The sequence below is a fragment of the Numida meleagris genome, chromosome 3 (assembly GCF_002078875.1).
Source record: "Numida meleagris isolate 19003 breed g44 Domestic line chromosome 3, NumMel1.0, whole genome shotgun sequence".
NCBI lineage: Eukaryota > Metazoa > Chordata > Aves > Galliformes > Numididae > Numida > Numida meleagris.
Window position 1 is genome coordinate 99756155 of NC_034411.1, and position 16372 is coordinate 99772526.

Genomic DNA, 16372 nt, shown 5'->3' on the forward strand with positions numbered 1-16372 from the left:
AATGTAAATTTGCTTAGCACTGCTGCTCGTGTTGCTTTGGCTATGTTTGTACCGGGTACGGCAGGTGGAAATGCACTACGAGAACTTGCACACCTTGCTTGTTGGTCTGAAAAGCAAGCTAATATGACAACTGAGGTATTGGAAGGGCTTTTGGAAGATCAAAATAGTTTGCGTCATGCCATCTTACAAAATCATGCAGCTATTGATTTTTTTATTACTCGCACAGGGGCACGGGAGCCAAGATTTTGATGGTATGTGCTGTGTAAACCTTAGTAACCACGGGGAATCACTGCATAAAGCAATTCAGATGCTTAAGGAGTATACTAACAAGATACAGCAAAATGTATCCCCCCTGAATGAGTGGTTTGGTAGTCTTTTTCCGGGAATGGGATGGTTTGCATCTTTTGTAAAAGAGGGTTTGCGTCTGCTGAGCATTATAATTCTGTTAATCATTGTTAATCAATTGGTGCGGAAATTGCTTGCACGAGCAGTCAGACAAGTGTTACTTGTGCAAAAAGAAAAAGGGGGAGATGTGGGAAACTATCTACGTGACAACGGGCACGTTTACTTGGACATGCTGGACTCTTGAGTTGTCCTTGATGCCTTGGAACAAGTAACTTGCAAGAACAGCAAGAAGCAAAGCGCTGGGAAAAGCAGAAACTTTGAAACAGCAAAAGCATACAGAGACTTGCTTAAGCCAACCAATCAAATAACACCATGTTGCAGCATGCTTTTCACAAATGCATAAAAGTCTGATTGTTTTATCAATAAACGAATCACTTGCCTAACCATATTGGTACTGTCTCGTGATCTCCAGCGTGCGTGCTGCGACAAGGTGGGGTCTCATGAGAGCAGAGTAGGGGGGCAGAATCACCTCCCTCAACCTGCTGGTCACACTTCTCCTGATGCAACCCAGGATACAGTTGGCCTTTCGGGCTGCAAATGCACATTACCTGCTCATGTTGAGTCTTTCATCAACCAACACCTCCAAATCATTCCCCTTAGGGCTGCTCTCAAGTCATTCTCTGCTCAGCCTGTATTTGTGCTTGGGATTGCCCCAATCCAGGTGCAGAACCTCACACTTGGCCTAGTTGAATTTCATGAGGTTGGCATGGGCCCAACTCTCAAGCCTCTCCAAATCCCTCTGGATGACATCCCTTCCTCCCAGGGAGTCAACTGCACGACTCAGTTTGGTTTCACCTGTATTTGTATTCAATACAAATACAAATACTGTGTTTGTATTACATACAAATTACAGAAATTTCTTACTTCAGCAACAGATAGAGCCCATCTTTTCATGTCAGGAAAGGGCATTTCTCTCCATAGAAAATTTGAAATAAAAGGTAAAGGATAGGCTAACCATAAACTTCCATAAAAATTAACTTCAATTACTAATACTGAAGTAAACTGTTGTTAGCACAAAAGCAGCATTGTCTCTCTTTTACTTCACAGTAATATCGAGATTTAAAACATAGGATCATACAGGATAATGTTCTCTAGGAGAACCAAAGCTATTAGTTGGAAGGTGAGATGAAAGAGAAGGAATATTAAAATTATAACCTTTGTTTCGCCTTTTTTCCCCTCCTACTATAAACTTGTATGTCAAAAAGTTGTCATTAGCACACACAAAGCAATGTCCAGACTATGTCAGATGATTTTCTATTTTTTCTTTTCTTGTTAATGGGTTCATCCACTAGAAGATTTTAATGGGTCTTAGATTGGTGCCCAGAAATGCAAAAATATGGAAAACAAACATGTCCATGTACTAATACTGTCAGAATAACTATTTGATCGTACTCTGAGTATTAACCAATATTATTTGCAATATGTACTATAAGAATTAATTTACTTATTTCCTAACATCAGGAGTAGAAAAGACAGCTCTGGAAGCAAGTGTTAGGAACCATTAACCTTCGTCTGAACAAAGAAAAGAATGAACTGCTTCTGTTGTCTGGTCAGAGTGCTAAGAAAGCTCCATAACCTATACATCAAACTCTTGACATAGTATACTGAGTATCAACTACGTGGAGTTACTAGATAACAGGATGAAAGAGGTAACTATACTCAAAATTAATCTCTTAAAGTAATAAGCTAGAAGAACATTAGTTCTTGTCAATAACCAGTTTTTACTTAAAGGTAGATAGGACAGCTCATTTAACACTGAGTAATGAGTTTCTAAAGCAGCAAGTTTCTCCTAGTATTCTATAGCCAAGACCAATTTCAGTTTAAAACAATGCAGAAATATAACACTGTGCCAACAAATTCAATCCTAACAGTTCTAATACAAGAAAAATATCTAGAAACAAGTTCTTACAACTGAAAACATGAGTAAGTTGCTGAATTTATCTCGGTGCATAAGAAGGATATAAAAATGGTAGATGTATTTTCAACAAAAGTAATTGCCTAACCCGGCTCTATTCCAACTACATCTGGCTCAAAAGCAGAGGTAGACTGAATGGCAGCCTAAGATGTGATATCTGAGCCCAGTATGTTACTACCAAAGAAAAAGCATCACAAAACAACTCAGAATACCAAAGTTGGACCAGTACAGCTGTCCAAGCAAAGAATCAAATTCTGAGAAAAGAAAAAGAACCTATACTCTTGCCCTTAACCACATGAAATTCAGAAATATCTTTTGAAGCTATTTCTGACACTCTAAAAATGCTGCTAGTGCAAAGCAGAAAAACAGTAAAAGACACAGCTTGATTTCTCTCTCCTTAAATCCAAGCGCTGTTTTTGATAAATGAAGTCAATTGTTCTTGAAGAATGAAAATACACAGATAAACTGACTCTGGTTGCCAAGGAAAATACCTCAGTCATGATCCCCCTGCTGCTTTTTCTGCACTTAAACTGCAGTTTCTCTTAAGAAGCATACAGCAAGCCTTTCAGAGAGAGTACCCTAGGACATGTGCTAAGAATGTATCTGCCAAAAACTGGAAACTATTGAAGTTAAGGGCAAAATAGCCTAGGACTTCACAACTTCTCACTCTCCTACTGGTATTATAATTAACTGCAAATTAACAGAAAAAGTTCACTTCAAAGAAACCGATTCTGAGGTCAAGCCTTGTATTTTCTGTTGGTTTTTTGTTGTTTGGTTGGTTTTGGTAGTTTTTTGTTTGTTTGTTAAGGAAAGTCTTCTCAAAGTGAAGAACTTGAAGAGTCAATTAAGAAAAGCATTTAAACTCTCAAATAAATACGAGTCACTTAGTCAATAAATATCATAGCTTTAGGAAAAAAGAAAGAATCCTCATTGGCTAAGAAAAAATATGCTCTAAAGAAGTATGCAAAAAGAAAAGCTCTCTTTAAATCACACTCCTAGAGGCAATGAACTCTATTTAGACTTTAATCCTAGTGAAGACTTTACTACTAAAGACATGATAACCTAAACATGGAATATACATGTCTATATGTCATGGTTTTATGATTTTCGGTTATTGGTACTCCACATCATAACATCATGTAGTGAATGTACCTGGTTCTCAGAAGAGAAGGACTACTACATTCCCCACGGTACTTTGCTCCTGTTACCATTTTCCAGCCAGAGGGAAAAGATAAAAGCTCGCAGTAGAAAAACTTGCAGATCACGAGACCTCGTCCCTTTTTCCGCCATCTCTCGTCTTGGCAGCACCTTGCTCTCCAGCCGTCTTATCGTCAGTAGTAGAGTAAGGCCTACCTTGATTTTGGGATATTCTCTCTCTCTGTATTGGATTTATCAGCTTAAATTGTAATTATATTGTATTATAGTGTGTTGTTTGGCATTCCGATATCTTATTTAGTAAATTAGTTTCTTTCTCCTCAGATTGTTGCCGCTGTTCTTTGCTCTCAGGGCCATCTCCTTACCCTTTTCCCTTTTCCTGGGGCATGGGCCCGTGGGTCCCCTGTCCCCTTCGTCACGGAACCGGGCTGAACGTCTGTAAACCGTTGACACTATAAAGGATTCCTCTGTAGTTCCCCAGTGTGTTAGACATCACTTGTTCTAATGTCTCAGTGCCACTGTCGTTCAAGAAGTGCATTTCCTGTAGTATTTGTACACACTATAATTCTTTTAGTAAAGTATAATCACCTACTAGGGCTTCTTTCATAGATACAGTAATGCACAATGAACAACTTGTTACTGCCAATTCATTAAACATCAATATTAAAATAGACACCTCCTCTCTCCTTTCTAAATATTTGCAGCACATTTCATTGTTTATTTTGCCACTTTTGTTCATCATTTTTGTGTTACTGGAAGGCAGCAAACAGAACTTACCTGTGACCAGGATGGTAAATGACAGTAGTTATTCCATGGACATAATGGCTACTAAAGCTGAAACTATGACTTTCTTGGAAGCTTTGATTTGTTCCAACACTGAATATAGGGGAGGAAAATATACATATATTAATGCAGATTTATGTTCTTTACAGAGTGGAAATAATTATTTTGAAGTTATCAAAGTAAGACAAAACTTATGCTTACCTTACAAGGTAACTTCTCAATTCTCCACGATAATTAATGACAAGTAGTTCAGCTGACCATTGAGCACTTGCTTTGTATTCTAGGAAGATCAATCCAGCAATAGCATAACTCAGATCTCCTGGAAAACTTGCTGTCTTTACCCAAAAACGTAGACAGACAAAGTGAGAAAGACAGGGAGGGGAAGGGAAAAAAAAAAAGCACACCTTGGTTATTTTGTGGGAATAAAATTTACTACTTCTATGAAAATGTATCCAAAAAGCTAAAGTTTCATAATTTCTATTAGCAACAAAATACTTTCTTTAATCTTGATTTTAAGGATATGTTATTAATAATGACCAGAAAAATAATATGCTAAAGAAACCTACTTGAAATACCCTCCTCTTGCATACAGAAAACGCAAAATATATTCTGCCAGGCAAGTCAACTGCAATTATACGTTCTCATCCGAAGGTTAAAAAAAAAAAGTCTCATATTGCTCTAATAGCAATATTTTCTTGATTTATAACTCAATCTATGAACTGCCTGTTTCTAATCTACTATTACAAACCTTAATCACTTGCACACATATTAAGTAAACAAATCTATACTTCCAGAATCCACTGTAACTAGAGATCTACCATAATTGTGCCCAAAAGAAATGAACATTCTGGCTAAGTACAACAGCACAAAGGACACACTTTGCACATTCTACACATGACTTAATGTTAGTTAACTATATTATAGCCATCATACAATAAACATTACATAGTGCATCTGTGCATGGTCATCACATTTTAAGCTTAAGTTCTCCTAAATTAAAATTTAATCGAAAACAGTACTTACCGGTGAAATGACCAAAAGCTCACTACCCATTAGGTCAAACACTCTCACTGTTCCAGTGCTTTCAGCATAAGCAAGTAATGTACAGTCATGGCTCCATGCCACTCGCCTCCACTGAGGGTTAGGATCTTTTGGCACTACAGAAAAAGGAAAAACATTCTTAAAAATTGAAATCGTTTCTTGTTAGCACTGTCATCTGTACTCAGCTGATCTTTACTACTCAGTGGCCACAGTCTGCATCGCAACAAAAACGTTCATCTGATGACCTTTAACTCATCCACTGCTTGCCACTAACTGTCTCTACCTTGTTCACGTATTCCCTTGCATAAATCAAGTGCTTATAAAGATTTTATTGTTACCAGTTTTTTCCCCTCCCTAGCAACAATAGACATAAAAGAAACAGACCAAAAAATTGTTTAATCAAGTTTATAGTTACCAAAAATTTGCACTAGTAGCAGATCATGTTATTACAATTCTTTGATAGTTTTACTATCTGTACACACTACCTCCTAAAGACAAGGATTCCGTCTGGTCAATGAGCAAAAAGGTGGCAATTTACTATAAACAGCCTCTTCCACTGCCTGTATCAGGACTCAAAGATTCGTAAGGATTTCTTCCAACCCAAACCATTCCATGTTCATTGCAGGGGAGTTGGACTAGATGACCTTTAAAGGTCTCTTCCAACTCTAAGGACTCTATGATTCTGTGATGCATCGGGCCAATTGAATCCCACTGCACTGTTGCAAGAAATTCCCTTTTTCACGTGGCCGAGAAATTCATATTTGATTAGAAATAATTTGAAAGAGCAATTTAAGTGAACTTTAAAAAGTTCTAAAGAGTAACTTACATGGTTTGAAGCCTCTAGCCTAAAGAGGGTCATTTCCTGACAGATCATCATTCATCTACTTTCTTTGGAAAACAGTACCTGCTATGTCAGGAGGTTGAGATCAGAAAGAAAAAGTGAACTATAATCACTTAAATAAACAAAGAACAACCCATCTACATCAAAAAATGTCAGGATATCCATCATTATTACAAACTTACCTTGTAGGAGGAAAACAAAAAAAAAAAAAATAAGCAAGCCTCCAACATCCACTAAGCCTCCAAAATCCATTGATTTAACTACCATTTCATTTCAGCTACTGTATGTTAATTATAATGAAGAGAACCAGTGGAGATAGAAATGGAGCTAATAATAAAGTGAAAATATTAAGAAATGCCACCAAATATTTTTAAGAAGTTAGTAAAGCAACACTACCACTTAGCAATGCATGAATAAACAACAACGATGGCATTAAGTAATGGTGCAGAAGTTGCTATTTTCTATACCTTGGCAGGTTCCAACAGTGGATCCAAAGTCATCTTTTGCAGACCTGCAGAATAAATCTTGTGAATTGATATTATGTATTAAATTTTTTAAAAAGACAGAAAAAAAAACCAACAACAAAAAACCCTCCACTTATTCCTTTTTCCAGAGTATACACAAAACCTATAAAAAATACCACAAGTGTACAATTCAAAGGCCTGCCTGTACTTCACCACTTGTTCAAAAGATAGATAGAAGTCTTCAACTCTTAGGCAGCTAGTCTCAGTTACAACACTGTTTTAGAAACCCTACTTTCAGCCTATAAAACAAATAACATTCCCATTTAGTAGTAATGCTGTTCAAAATAAATGCTGAGGTTCTGAAATGCTGCAGGAAGTTTTTTTTCTTTAACTAGTCGGTATTCCCTAGGTGACAATTAAAAATAAAAAAGAGCAAGAATATAGTTACAATAATACAGTTGAAACACAAGATTTATTCTATAGTTTATAAGTTGACATTTATGGTGTTCACTCCACTTCTGATTGAACAATTTTCATACACTTGCTTCTTTTACATATAAATGGAAGGTCTGACCTTCTAGCAAATGGATTTTTGTGAAGCAAGTAAACACACTCAATCAAGATCTGTACTACAGCTAAATGTGCTCTTGAACTGACAAAGGAAAACTTGTTAAAGAATGGAAGGAAAAAGGAAAGCATGAGTCTTTATGGCAATTCATATTATTTGTAATATAAGGTAAAGCCAGCTATTCTACAGAGAAGTAAAACAATATCTCCTTTATCACACTTCTTACGAGAGAACTTTTGTTCTCACATAATGGCTTGAAAGGGGAATGGAAAGGCAAAGGCTAGCAGACCACAAATTGGGCTTAGTAGTCTGAAACACCTTGACAGTTTTCTTTATCTTAAAAAAAAAAAAACCACCTTACAGAAGGAAATACATATAGTTTTTATCTGTAACATTTGTAATTGTTATTTAGGGGGCGGAGGGGGTGTGAACTGCTTGTTTTTAAAATCAGGAGTGGCCAAGAACTAAGAAATAGAAGGCTTTTGCTTTCTAAGCAGTAACAATATTTTAATAGTATCTCATAAATTAATTTCAGAATATATATAGCATTCTAAATGAACAAAAAGATCTTTAAAACTTTGGTTAGCAAGTTACAAGAAACACTGTCTCAGAACTCCACAGCTGGGGGTATGAAACAACAGATAATCTAAACTTACCTGATTTCTACACGCTGGTCTTGCACAACTGCCAACAGTTTACCATTGCTGAAAGAGGAAAATAAAGGTATGAAAGTTCCTTAAAACCCAGATCTCGCACAGTGTTTATGAGACCTTTAGGTGCTTTTCGGTACAGTTAAATACAAATTTAACAAACTTTTACATAAAGAAGTGTTGTAAAAAAATTTCCTTCATGTCTCTGAAATATTTCTGTCACAGTATTCAATAGTAGCACTAAGAAAACAGAAACAATGCCTACAATCTTGCTGAAAAGGTCAAAATCAGATGGTACTTATCGCTTATAACAGCAATACCTAAAACTATGTATTGCTTTATCTGGAATAAACAGCCATCATACTTCAGTAAGTCAGGTCATCTCCTTAGAAGCAGGCCTTTGTATCTAACATACGCCACTGGAACTGGCATGCTGCACATCAAAACGATCTCCACTTCCCTCAAAGAGTCGCCATCCCCTTCTGTTCTGTACTGTTTACAGAACTCTTGTTAAACCACTGATCAAATTTAGTGATAATAAATAGGCTAAAATATTCCATACTACTTTCGTGTTGTTGAACCATGATTTCTATACACGTTGATGCTTTTTATTTTTAAGCTAGTGATTTCTCCGTTGTTTTTAAAATCGCTTTAGAACACTGTACCATGGAACTCTCATTTCGTCCCTCAATATACAATAGCAGACCGTTCTTGACGGTGTACATTCCCTTTCTCCCAATTTTAAAATAAGCAATTTCTATTACATATCCTGCAAGCTTTTAAGTCTTTAACTGATGAAACTCAAGTTGTAATCCTTCTGCTGGGAACATATTCACACTGCAAGGTACTTCTGCTGAAAGGCTAAAAGTACATTCAGACATGAGTCAGAGATGCATTAAAAGCCCCTGGATAGCAGACTGAAATTTCTTTTCCCAAAGCTGCCTGTGAAAGCCTCCAGTATTTCTGTCAACTGAAGAGAGTAACATTACTTTAATAAGTCATTAACTCAGCCCTGTTACCATGTGAGCAGGGTTGAAAGCATCCGTACATTCACTGTTACCAAATACAGAATAGCATACAAGTACACAAGCTGGTTACCTTGCAAGCACTAAGTGCCAGTTGATCTGCTTATTAACTAGACGAACCAGTCCAGACGGTAGAGAAAATTTAGCAGGGCTAAAAAAACAGAAGTATTAGCCTTAATCAGAACACACATCTAACAGTACTAGAGATGCACATGCCAGATGGCTTAGTTTCAAGGCAACCAACAATCACCTGGGACATTTTATCAGATAGGCATGAATCACCAACATGCACTGCCAATGACAAAAGGTTAACAATATCCTCAGCTGAATCAACAGAATCACATCCATATCTTAAGGGAACTGATTAATTGCTCATCACTCTTCAGACTCCGGTCAGTAGCCAGTTTTGAGGACACCAGTAAACTGATGGGCAACCAAGATTGTCAAGGGACTGAAATACTTGTTCCTTAAGGAGAGGTTGAAGGAATTGTACTTATTTAGCCTGGAGAGGAAAAGGCTTCAGAGAGGACTTACCAAAGCCCTCTGATACCTACAAGGTTGCCATGGAAAGTCATTGAGATGCATGGCAGGAGTGCAAGAAACATCAATCAGTAAAACAGAGGAGGTCTCAAACTAACACAAAGGCAAAAAAAATTTCACCACATGTAAAGCACTGGAACAGGCGGGGCAGAGGCTTTGGGATCTCCCATCTTTGAAAGTTTTCAAGCACCAGCCACAAAGAGTCTTAAGGAAACTGATCTGAGTTTAATTTTCACCCACTTTTTCGATTCCTCCTTTCCAACCACATGTAGTAGTAAATGTAAGAAAATGGTAACTAGAATCAATTTTAAAGACTAGAAATCAGACTTTCAGTATGACTACTGGCGTAAAGAAAATCCTTATGACTACTTGTATGATGGCATGGAGCCCATAAACACAAACAAAAAAGACAAAATAAACCAGAACACCAGAAACAGGGAAAGTAGCATTGCCTGCTAACTTAAAACTACAGTACTGTTTCACAGGGAGCAAAAATGAATGTCCCTTCCTATACTCTCAAAAACAACAGGATGCCCCTAAAAAGAGAGAACTGGTATCTTCAAACTTGCAAAGGGCATAATTGAAAAAACAGAGTGGTATAACCAAAGAGCTGCAGTTCTCCAAGGACACTGTATTTACTCCACTACATTTCAGGGACCATTTAAATCTTTTTAATCGAAAGTTAGATTTGTAAAGAGCATGAGTGTTGCTCACATAGTTACAAATCATTTTGAATTTTCAAAAAAAAAAATTGAATTATAGCTTCAGTAGACGTAAAACCTGCCACATCATCATAATTGTCACTGAGGCTTAAAAGAAAACAACTCCACTTGCAGTATCTCACTTGGGAGTGGGGAGAATACTTTTTCTGAGAAAGAGTATGATCCAACAGCAAGTTTATTTAGACTTCTGATAAATACGTCAAACTAGCACACACTTCTTTTTCTAGACAGGCTTCAGCTGAAACACAGGTGTTTTCAACCTCAAGTTATGAAAAGACAATATTCTAAACAGTGTTCAGTTTTACTCACACTAAAAGTAACTTTCCATCAAAATTCAAAAGATATTAAATTGCCAAATAAGAAGACTAACTACTATGTTCAAACCCACCTGTACCAGATATATCGAAGCAAAAGCAATGCAGGACCTACAAAAAAGAGAAGGGAAGGGATTACATCTCTGTACAGCTCACTGTTCATAGATTTTCACATTTCCCACAAACAAAAATGTTGCTGGTGAAATGTCTCTATTCTTGGTCAATGAATATCTAAATCTCAAAAAATCTCAAATCTCAAAAAAAAAACAATATGTATTTCTGCTCATTCTAAGATAAATGCCTATAGATGAAAGTGCAACTTAATTACCACATAAATCAAGAGCTGAATTGGCAATGGCGACAATGTAAAGCTTCCTCATGTAATTCCCTGAACAGCAAGTAACCAATGCAAGAGCTGATTAAGGGAAAAACATTTTTTGCAAAACATAACAGAACTTCTAAACTTTAAAGATGCACGTTTTTCTAATTTGATCCACTAAGCTAGTAGAGTCAAGAAAGTCCACAAAAATGATACACAAACGACACAGCAGTATTGCTAAACAGAAAACATCTTTCTGAAAACAAATCTTCCACTCTATTTCCATTAAACTAGACAATCTAAGGAGCAGAAAATGCAAATTTTACAAGCAATACACCTATCATTCTCAAGAGTCATAAACACAGAAACAAATCATATTTACCTGTAATTGCTCTAGTGATGATAAATGATGCACCGTGTTTTCTGTTGCCTCTTGGCTGCAATTACAAGAATAATGGTCAAACTCTATGATATACTTCATCACTTAAATATAGAATTCACACATCCCTTCTGTGATTCAACATCAGCTGCCTCCTAGCATACAAGTTCCTTATGTATACTCAATTACTTGCAACTTCATATAGCAATTTAGCTCTATAAGATGGAACAGACTATAGAATCAAATATCTTCACTGTCAAGCTGCAATAAACAAAATTTACTACAAATTACCTATTGATTCAGCTTTGCTGTGGTCTTTGGGTAGTAACAAAAGAAACTGGTTTCTGACTACTTTCTCCTGGAAGGTATTACATTACAAAATATTCTTTCTATGCCAAATGAATGCCAGATTGAACTGTAATCCCCAGAAAATGCAATTGGTGTTCAACAACCTGTCTTAAAATGTAACTGCTAAACTATATAAAAACTGCTTATTAAAGTTTCAGAAATACATTTTAAAAAAGAACATCTGAAGTAAAAGTTAAAGCATCAATTTCTACTAGGCAAGGCAGCCATTCAGTTCACCACACTACTCAATAGTCTCACACAGCCTTTCCAGCACTCCTGCTCTACTTTTGTAGGGAGGAGGACCAAACTCCTTTCATTTTCATAGCGCTCCCCAAACACAGAAAATTGAAACACAGAACAACATAGGATGTAAATCCTAGCTATAAAAAGAGGTGTAGTTATTTGATAATAAGAAAGTAGGAAAAAGAGATTAAACTGAAAAGACAAGACAACCAATAAGGAAGGCATCACGTACAAACTTTCAAAATAAACAAAATCATGCCTGTATTTTTCAACTTAAAATATTAGAGCACCACGAATTGAGCACTGGAGTAGGTAATGAATAAATAAATTACTTCTTCCCTTCGGTATACAGTATATACTTCTTAACTAAGATACTCAGACCTCTCATTCCAAGTTACAGGGCAGCAGAACACTGAAGAACACATAAACATAAAAATTGAGGAGTATTTGCAAGTTTAAAAACACGTTTGGACTAAAAACTATCAAAATAAACATAAGTAGTTCTCTGTGCAAAGCTTGCAATCCAGATACTGTCTTTGAAATAATCAGGCTGTTTTCTCACAGTACATGAGAAGTCAACACAGCTGCACTAACAGATAACCTCCCAGATTCAGGTTGATTGATCAGGAAGTAACAAGGTATTACAGTAAAAGAAGTGAGACTATAAATTACTTCTTAAAGTGTTACCTTGGGGAGAGTGGCAAGTGTTCCCAGCGAAATGAAAAAGCAGAGCTTGTTAAAGTTTTTGGATTAAAGAAAAACATTTTCAAAAAACTTTTCCAAATATTGCTCATACATATTCCACTATATGCTACTATAGTCCTTAGAATGTATCCCCTGAACTATTTTTTTTTTTTTTTAATATTCATAGTTTTCACTTCTGAAATAGGTAACAGACAATCGCATCACTGCAGTGAATACAGGCTGCTTTGATTTCCCTGCCAGTCTCTTCTCTGGCACTGTCAGTTCATAGAATGGCTTAGGTTGCAAGGAACCTTAGAGACCATCCAGAGACCATGAGGGCAGAGTAGAGGGGGACAATCCCTTCCCATTCCCTGCTGGCCAGCCCTCTTTTGATGCAGCCCAGGGTACTCTTGGCCTTCCAGGCTGCAAGCACATAGTGCTGGCTCATGTCTAGCTTTTCATCCATCAGGACCCCCAAGTCCTTCTCTGCAGAGCTGCACTCAATGAGGTTCTTCTCCCAGCCTGTACACACATCTGGGACAGTTCCTCACATGAATCCTTTACAAATTTTTGTTAGTTTCCCCTAGAAATCTTCCTCTAAGGAAACTCCATACACATAAATGAGAATACCAGGAAGATTTAAAATTAAAACTAGTTTGGAGTTCCAGCTCATGAAATCCATGTGTATCTTCAAGTTAACAGAACTTTATTCTTTCATCACAGGATCAATCTTCCAGTATGCATAGTAAAAATTGGAAGAACTCAGACCGTAGAGTAAAATGAATCATAGAATCATCCAGGTTGGAAAAGACCTCCAAGATCATCCAGTCCAACTGTCCACCTATCACAAATATAACCCCACTAAACCATCGCAAAGGAGATAACAGAAAAATAAAATGAAGTCAATAGAGAAAAGTTTCGTTTAAAGCCTTGCTTTGGATCCCAGATGACTGCATACGAAGAAATTAAATTTGATTTCCCAGAGCAGCATTCAGTTTCCTTTCCTTTTCTACTTCCCCTCACTTCACTCATTCCTAACCAAACAGTTCTACCAGAAATACAGCAGAGATTCTTTTGTGCCTTTTTTTTTCCCCTAAAGAGTGTGAATAAGCAGGATAAAACAGACAGGTGAAAGCCACAATCACTTAAATAACAAGGAGTTATGCCCATCTTTAGACAAACTTATTTGTTTGCTTATACATATGTATATGGAAGAATGTACCTTGTAAAAACATCACAGGTGAAAGAATATCTTCTCCTCTGTTCAGAGGCTCCCATTAAGCATAAAATATTGATAAAATACTTCAACAGATTTGGAAGTCTAACACAATAAACAAATAAAACCACACTAATTGCATCTTCTATGTCCAAATCATATAACAAAAGAGATGAAGAACGTGACCTCTGCACATTTATATTAAGCTTATGTGGCAAGGTTGTGGCAGAAGGGGGTTGCAGTTGTGGCCTCTAATAGCAGAGCCCAACACTACCCCTTGTCAGACCAGAGCCAACTCCAGCTGCTCCAACAGGGACCCAAGAAGAGCCAAGCCACAAGCAATGCTGGTTGTGATCAAGGACAGCAGATATAAGAAATGGAAGAACTGCTGCACAACAGCAGCTGGGAGAGAGGAATGAGAGATGTGGGAGAAGCAGCTCCGCAGCCCCCAAGCTCAGAGCAGAAGGAGGGCATGCGTTGCTCCAGGCGTGGAGCAGCAGTTCCTTGCAGCCCAGCAGGTGGGCAGGCTGTCCCCCTGCAGATCCATGGGCACCGCATGGAGCAGCCAAGAAAGAGCCCACAGTACAACAGTGGATGTGGCCTGAAGGAGGTCACAGCCCATGGAAAGCCCCCTCAGGAGCAGGCCTGGCCAGAGATGCAGCCCAAAGAGCCTGACCATGAAGAACTGCACCCATAGAAAAAGGGCCCACGCTGGAGCAGTCTGGGAAATAACATATCCCTTCACTAGTTCAGGAAAAGAGCCTGAGGAGGAAGGAGCAGCATAGCTCCAGACAAAGCATTATGAACCAACCATACTGTTGTTCAAGGCCTAGGAAAGAGGTAGAAGAGCTGAGACTGAAACTGAGCCTGAGATGAAGAGAGGGGTTAAGCTGTTTTTAGTTCTCAGTGCTCTACTCGGTTATCGTTTTTCAATACATTAAACTAATCTTACCTAAGCCTAGTCTGTCTGACCCATGAGGGTAATTGGTGAGTAATTTTGCTGTCCTTACCTCAACCCATGACTTCATCATTGTACTTTCTGCCTCATATCTTGCTAAGGAAGGGGAGTGAGAGCGTAGTGTGGCAGACACCTAGCAGCCAGCACGGGTCAACCACCACCATGCAGCAGGGGAAACAACAAAAATGATGAAAGACCACCTCAGCAATTCTACCGACCCACTGAGAAGAATAGGTAGAATGCAAACAAAAAGTTACAGCACAAAATAATATTTTTTCATCTTTCAGGCTTGGACATCTACTTGCATGCCTCATAGGCACAAAGTGACATAATTCTCCCTTTTGTCTCACTCGTTAAATTTCAGATACAAATCCCCAGATCTGCAGGTCTGGACAGGGAGCTGGCCTGCCTCAAGCAAGGCAAGCTCTAAAGGTCTGATCTGCAAAGGCACCATTTCCACTGCTCTCAGCACAGCTGTTGCTGGAGATGAGGCCTGAACTTTATCACACCTTTCCTCATGCCTGCTCATTGATAAAATCTGGTACGCGTTGTTCACATAAAAACGGGGAAAAGGGCTTCAAGAAACTCCAGGTAGCATATGACAACGCAGAAACGAAGGGACGTGGAAGGACAGACACAGCACCGCAACATGGGCAGGAACATGCCGAAAGCACGCTGTGTTCTCGCCCCACTGCCACTCTTTCCACCAAGGCTCCCTGGCAGCAGCGCCCCGAGCCGCGGTGCCCAGCCCCGGCACAGGGACGCCTCCCGTCTCCCGCCTCCCTCCGCGCCGCCGACGTGGCCGCTCCGCTCCGCTCCGCTCCGCTCCGCTCCGCTCCGCTCCCCTCCCCCACGCCGCGCCGCCACTCACCTGCAGCTCGGTTTCCGGAGGCCACTCGGCGTTGACCAGCAGGTCGTACAAGATGTTCTCCTCCCCATCCTCCTCTTCGTTGACAGCCACCATCCCGTCCACCCTCAACGCCCCTTCCCCGCCGACAGCGGCCATGCTGGCCCGAACCCTCCCACCGCCGCAGCAACGACGGTGCCCGGCAGAGGCCAAACCAGCGGCGCCGGCGGCTCCGCGCGGCGGGCGGCCCCTTAACCCCTTCAGCGCCGTGCGGCGGGGCGACAGGCAGCTGCATCGCTGAGTGAGGGGCTGCGGGGAACCGAAGGGGCACCTGGTGCTGTTGGGCAGCTGCACGATGAGGGAGAAAGAGTGAGGCCGAGGAGCCCTCTCCACCGCAGAAGTTGTTCTGATAGGTGGCAGCTTCAGGTGGTGGCACTTGCGGTGGATCTTCTGTGAAGCCAGGAGTGCCCTGGGGGCAAACAGGAAGGCAGCTGCCGAATATAACAAGGCCCCTTCTCAGCAGGAGCCCCCAGGGAAATTCACAGAATCACAGAATATCCCGAGTTGGAAGGGACCCACACAGAACCACCCAAAAATAGGTGTAGCTGCAGCCTGGCGTTGCTTGTCCAAAAATCCGATAGTGAGAAGTGAGAAGGGGGTTGGAACTAGATATGGTTCTATGAGGAAACACTGACCATAGTGAAGGCCCGAGCGTGCTAAAAGAACCCTTACTGAAAATTAAAGAAAAAAAAAGGTAACAACAAAAATCATGTATTTCTCAGAGATTTACTCGACCTTAGTCTGCATGTTATTCACGATTCTTTGAAAATGATTATATTCATCTTTTATCCAACAGCAACAAAATGGTGATCAATGTACAGTGAATAGTGAAAGGAGAGTATCAAATGAGTATGTTCCCAGAGGAACTGTTGGTATATGAAAAGCTATAGGATAC

At 39.3% G+C, this 16372-nt stretch overlaps 1 protein-coding gene across 10 annotated transcripts in view; it reads right to left on the bottom strand.

The window, feature by feature from the left end:
- The window catches only part of NBAS (neuroblastoma amplified sequence), a 168751-nt gene extending 153129 nt beyond the window's left edge, over nt 1-15622 (bottom strand). For 3 of the 10 annotated variants that reach the window (XR_002436333.1, XM_021389497.1, XM_021389498.1), the window contains exons 1-9: nt 15442-15620; nt 11125-11179; nt 10498-10534; nt 8921-8998; nt 7829-7876; nt 6608-6651; nt 5282-5415; nt 4460-4593; nt 4253-4351 (exon numbers count right to left, since the gene is read on the bottom strand). Coding sequence is in view for 7 of the 10 variants with exons in the window: in XM_021389497.1 (XP_021245172.1) it covers nt 4253-4351; nt 4460-4593; nt 5282-5415; nt 6608-6651; nt 7829-7876; nt 8921-8998; nt 10498-10534; nt 11125-11179; nt 15442-15576 (764 nt within the window). In the remaining 3 variants the exon portion in view is untranslated. Of the gene's footprint in view, nt 1-4252; nt 4352-4459; nt 4594-5281; nt 5416-6607; nt 6652-7828; nt 7877-8920; nt 8999-10497; nt 10535-11124; nt 11180-15441 lie in introns of all 10 variants that reach the window. The other 7 variants (XR_002436334.1, XM_021389500.1, XM_021389499.1 and 4 more) reach the window with 3 other exon arrangements.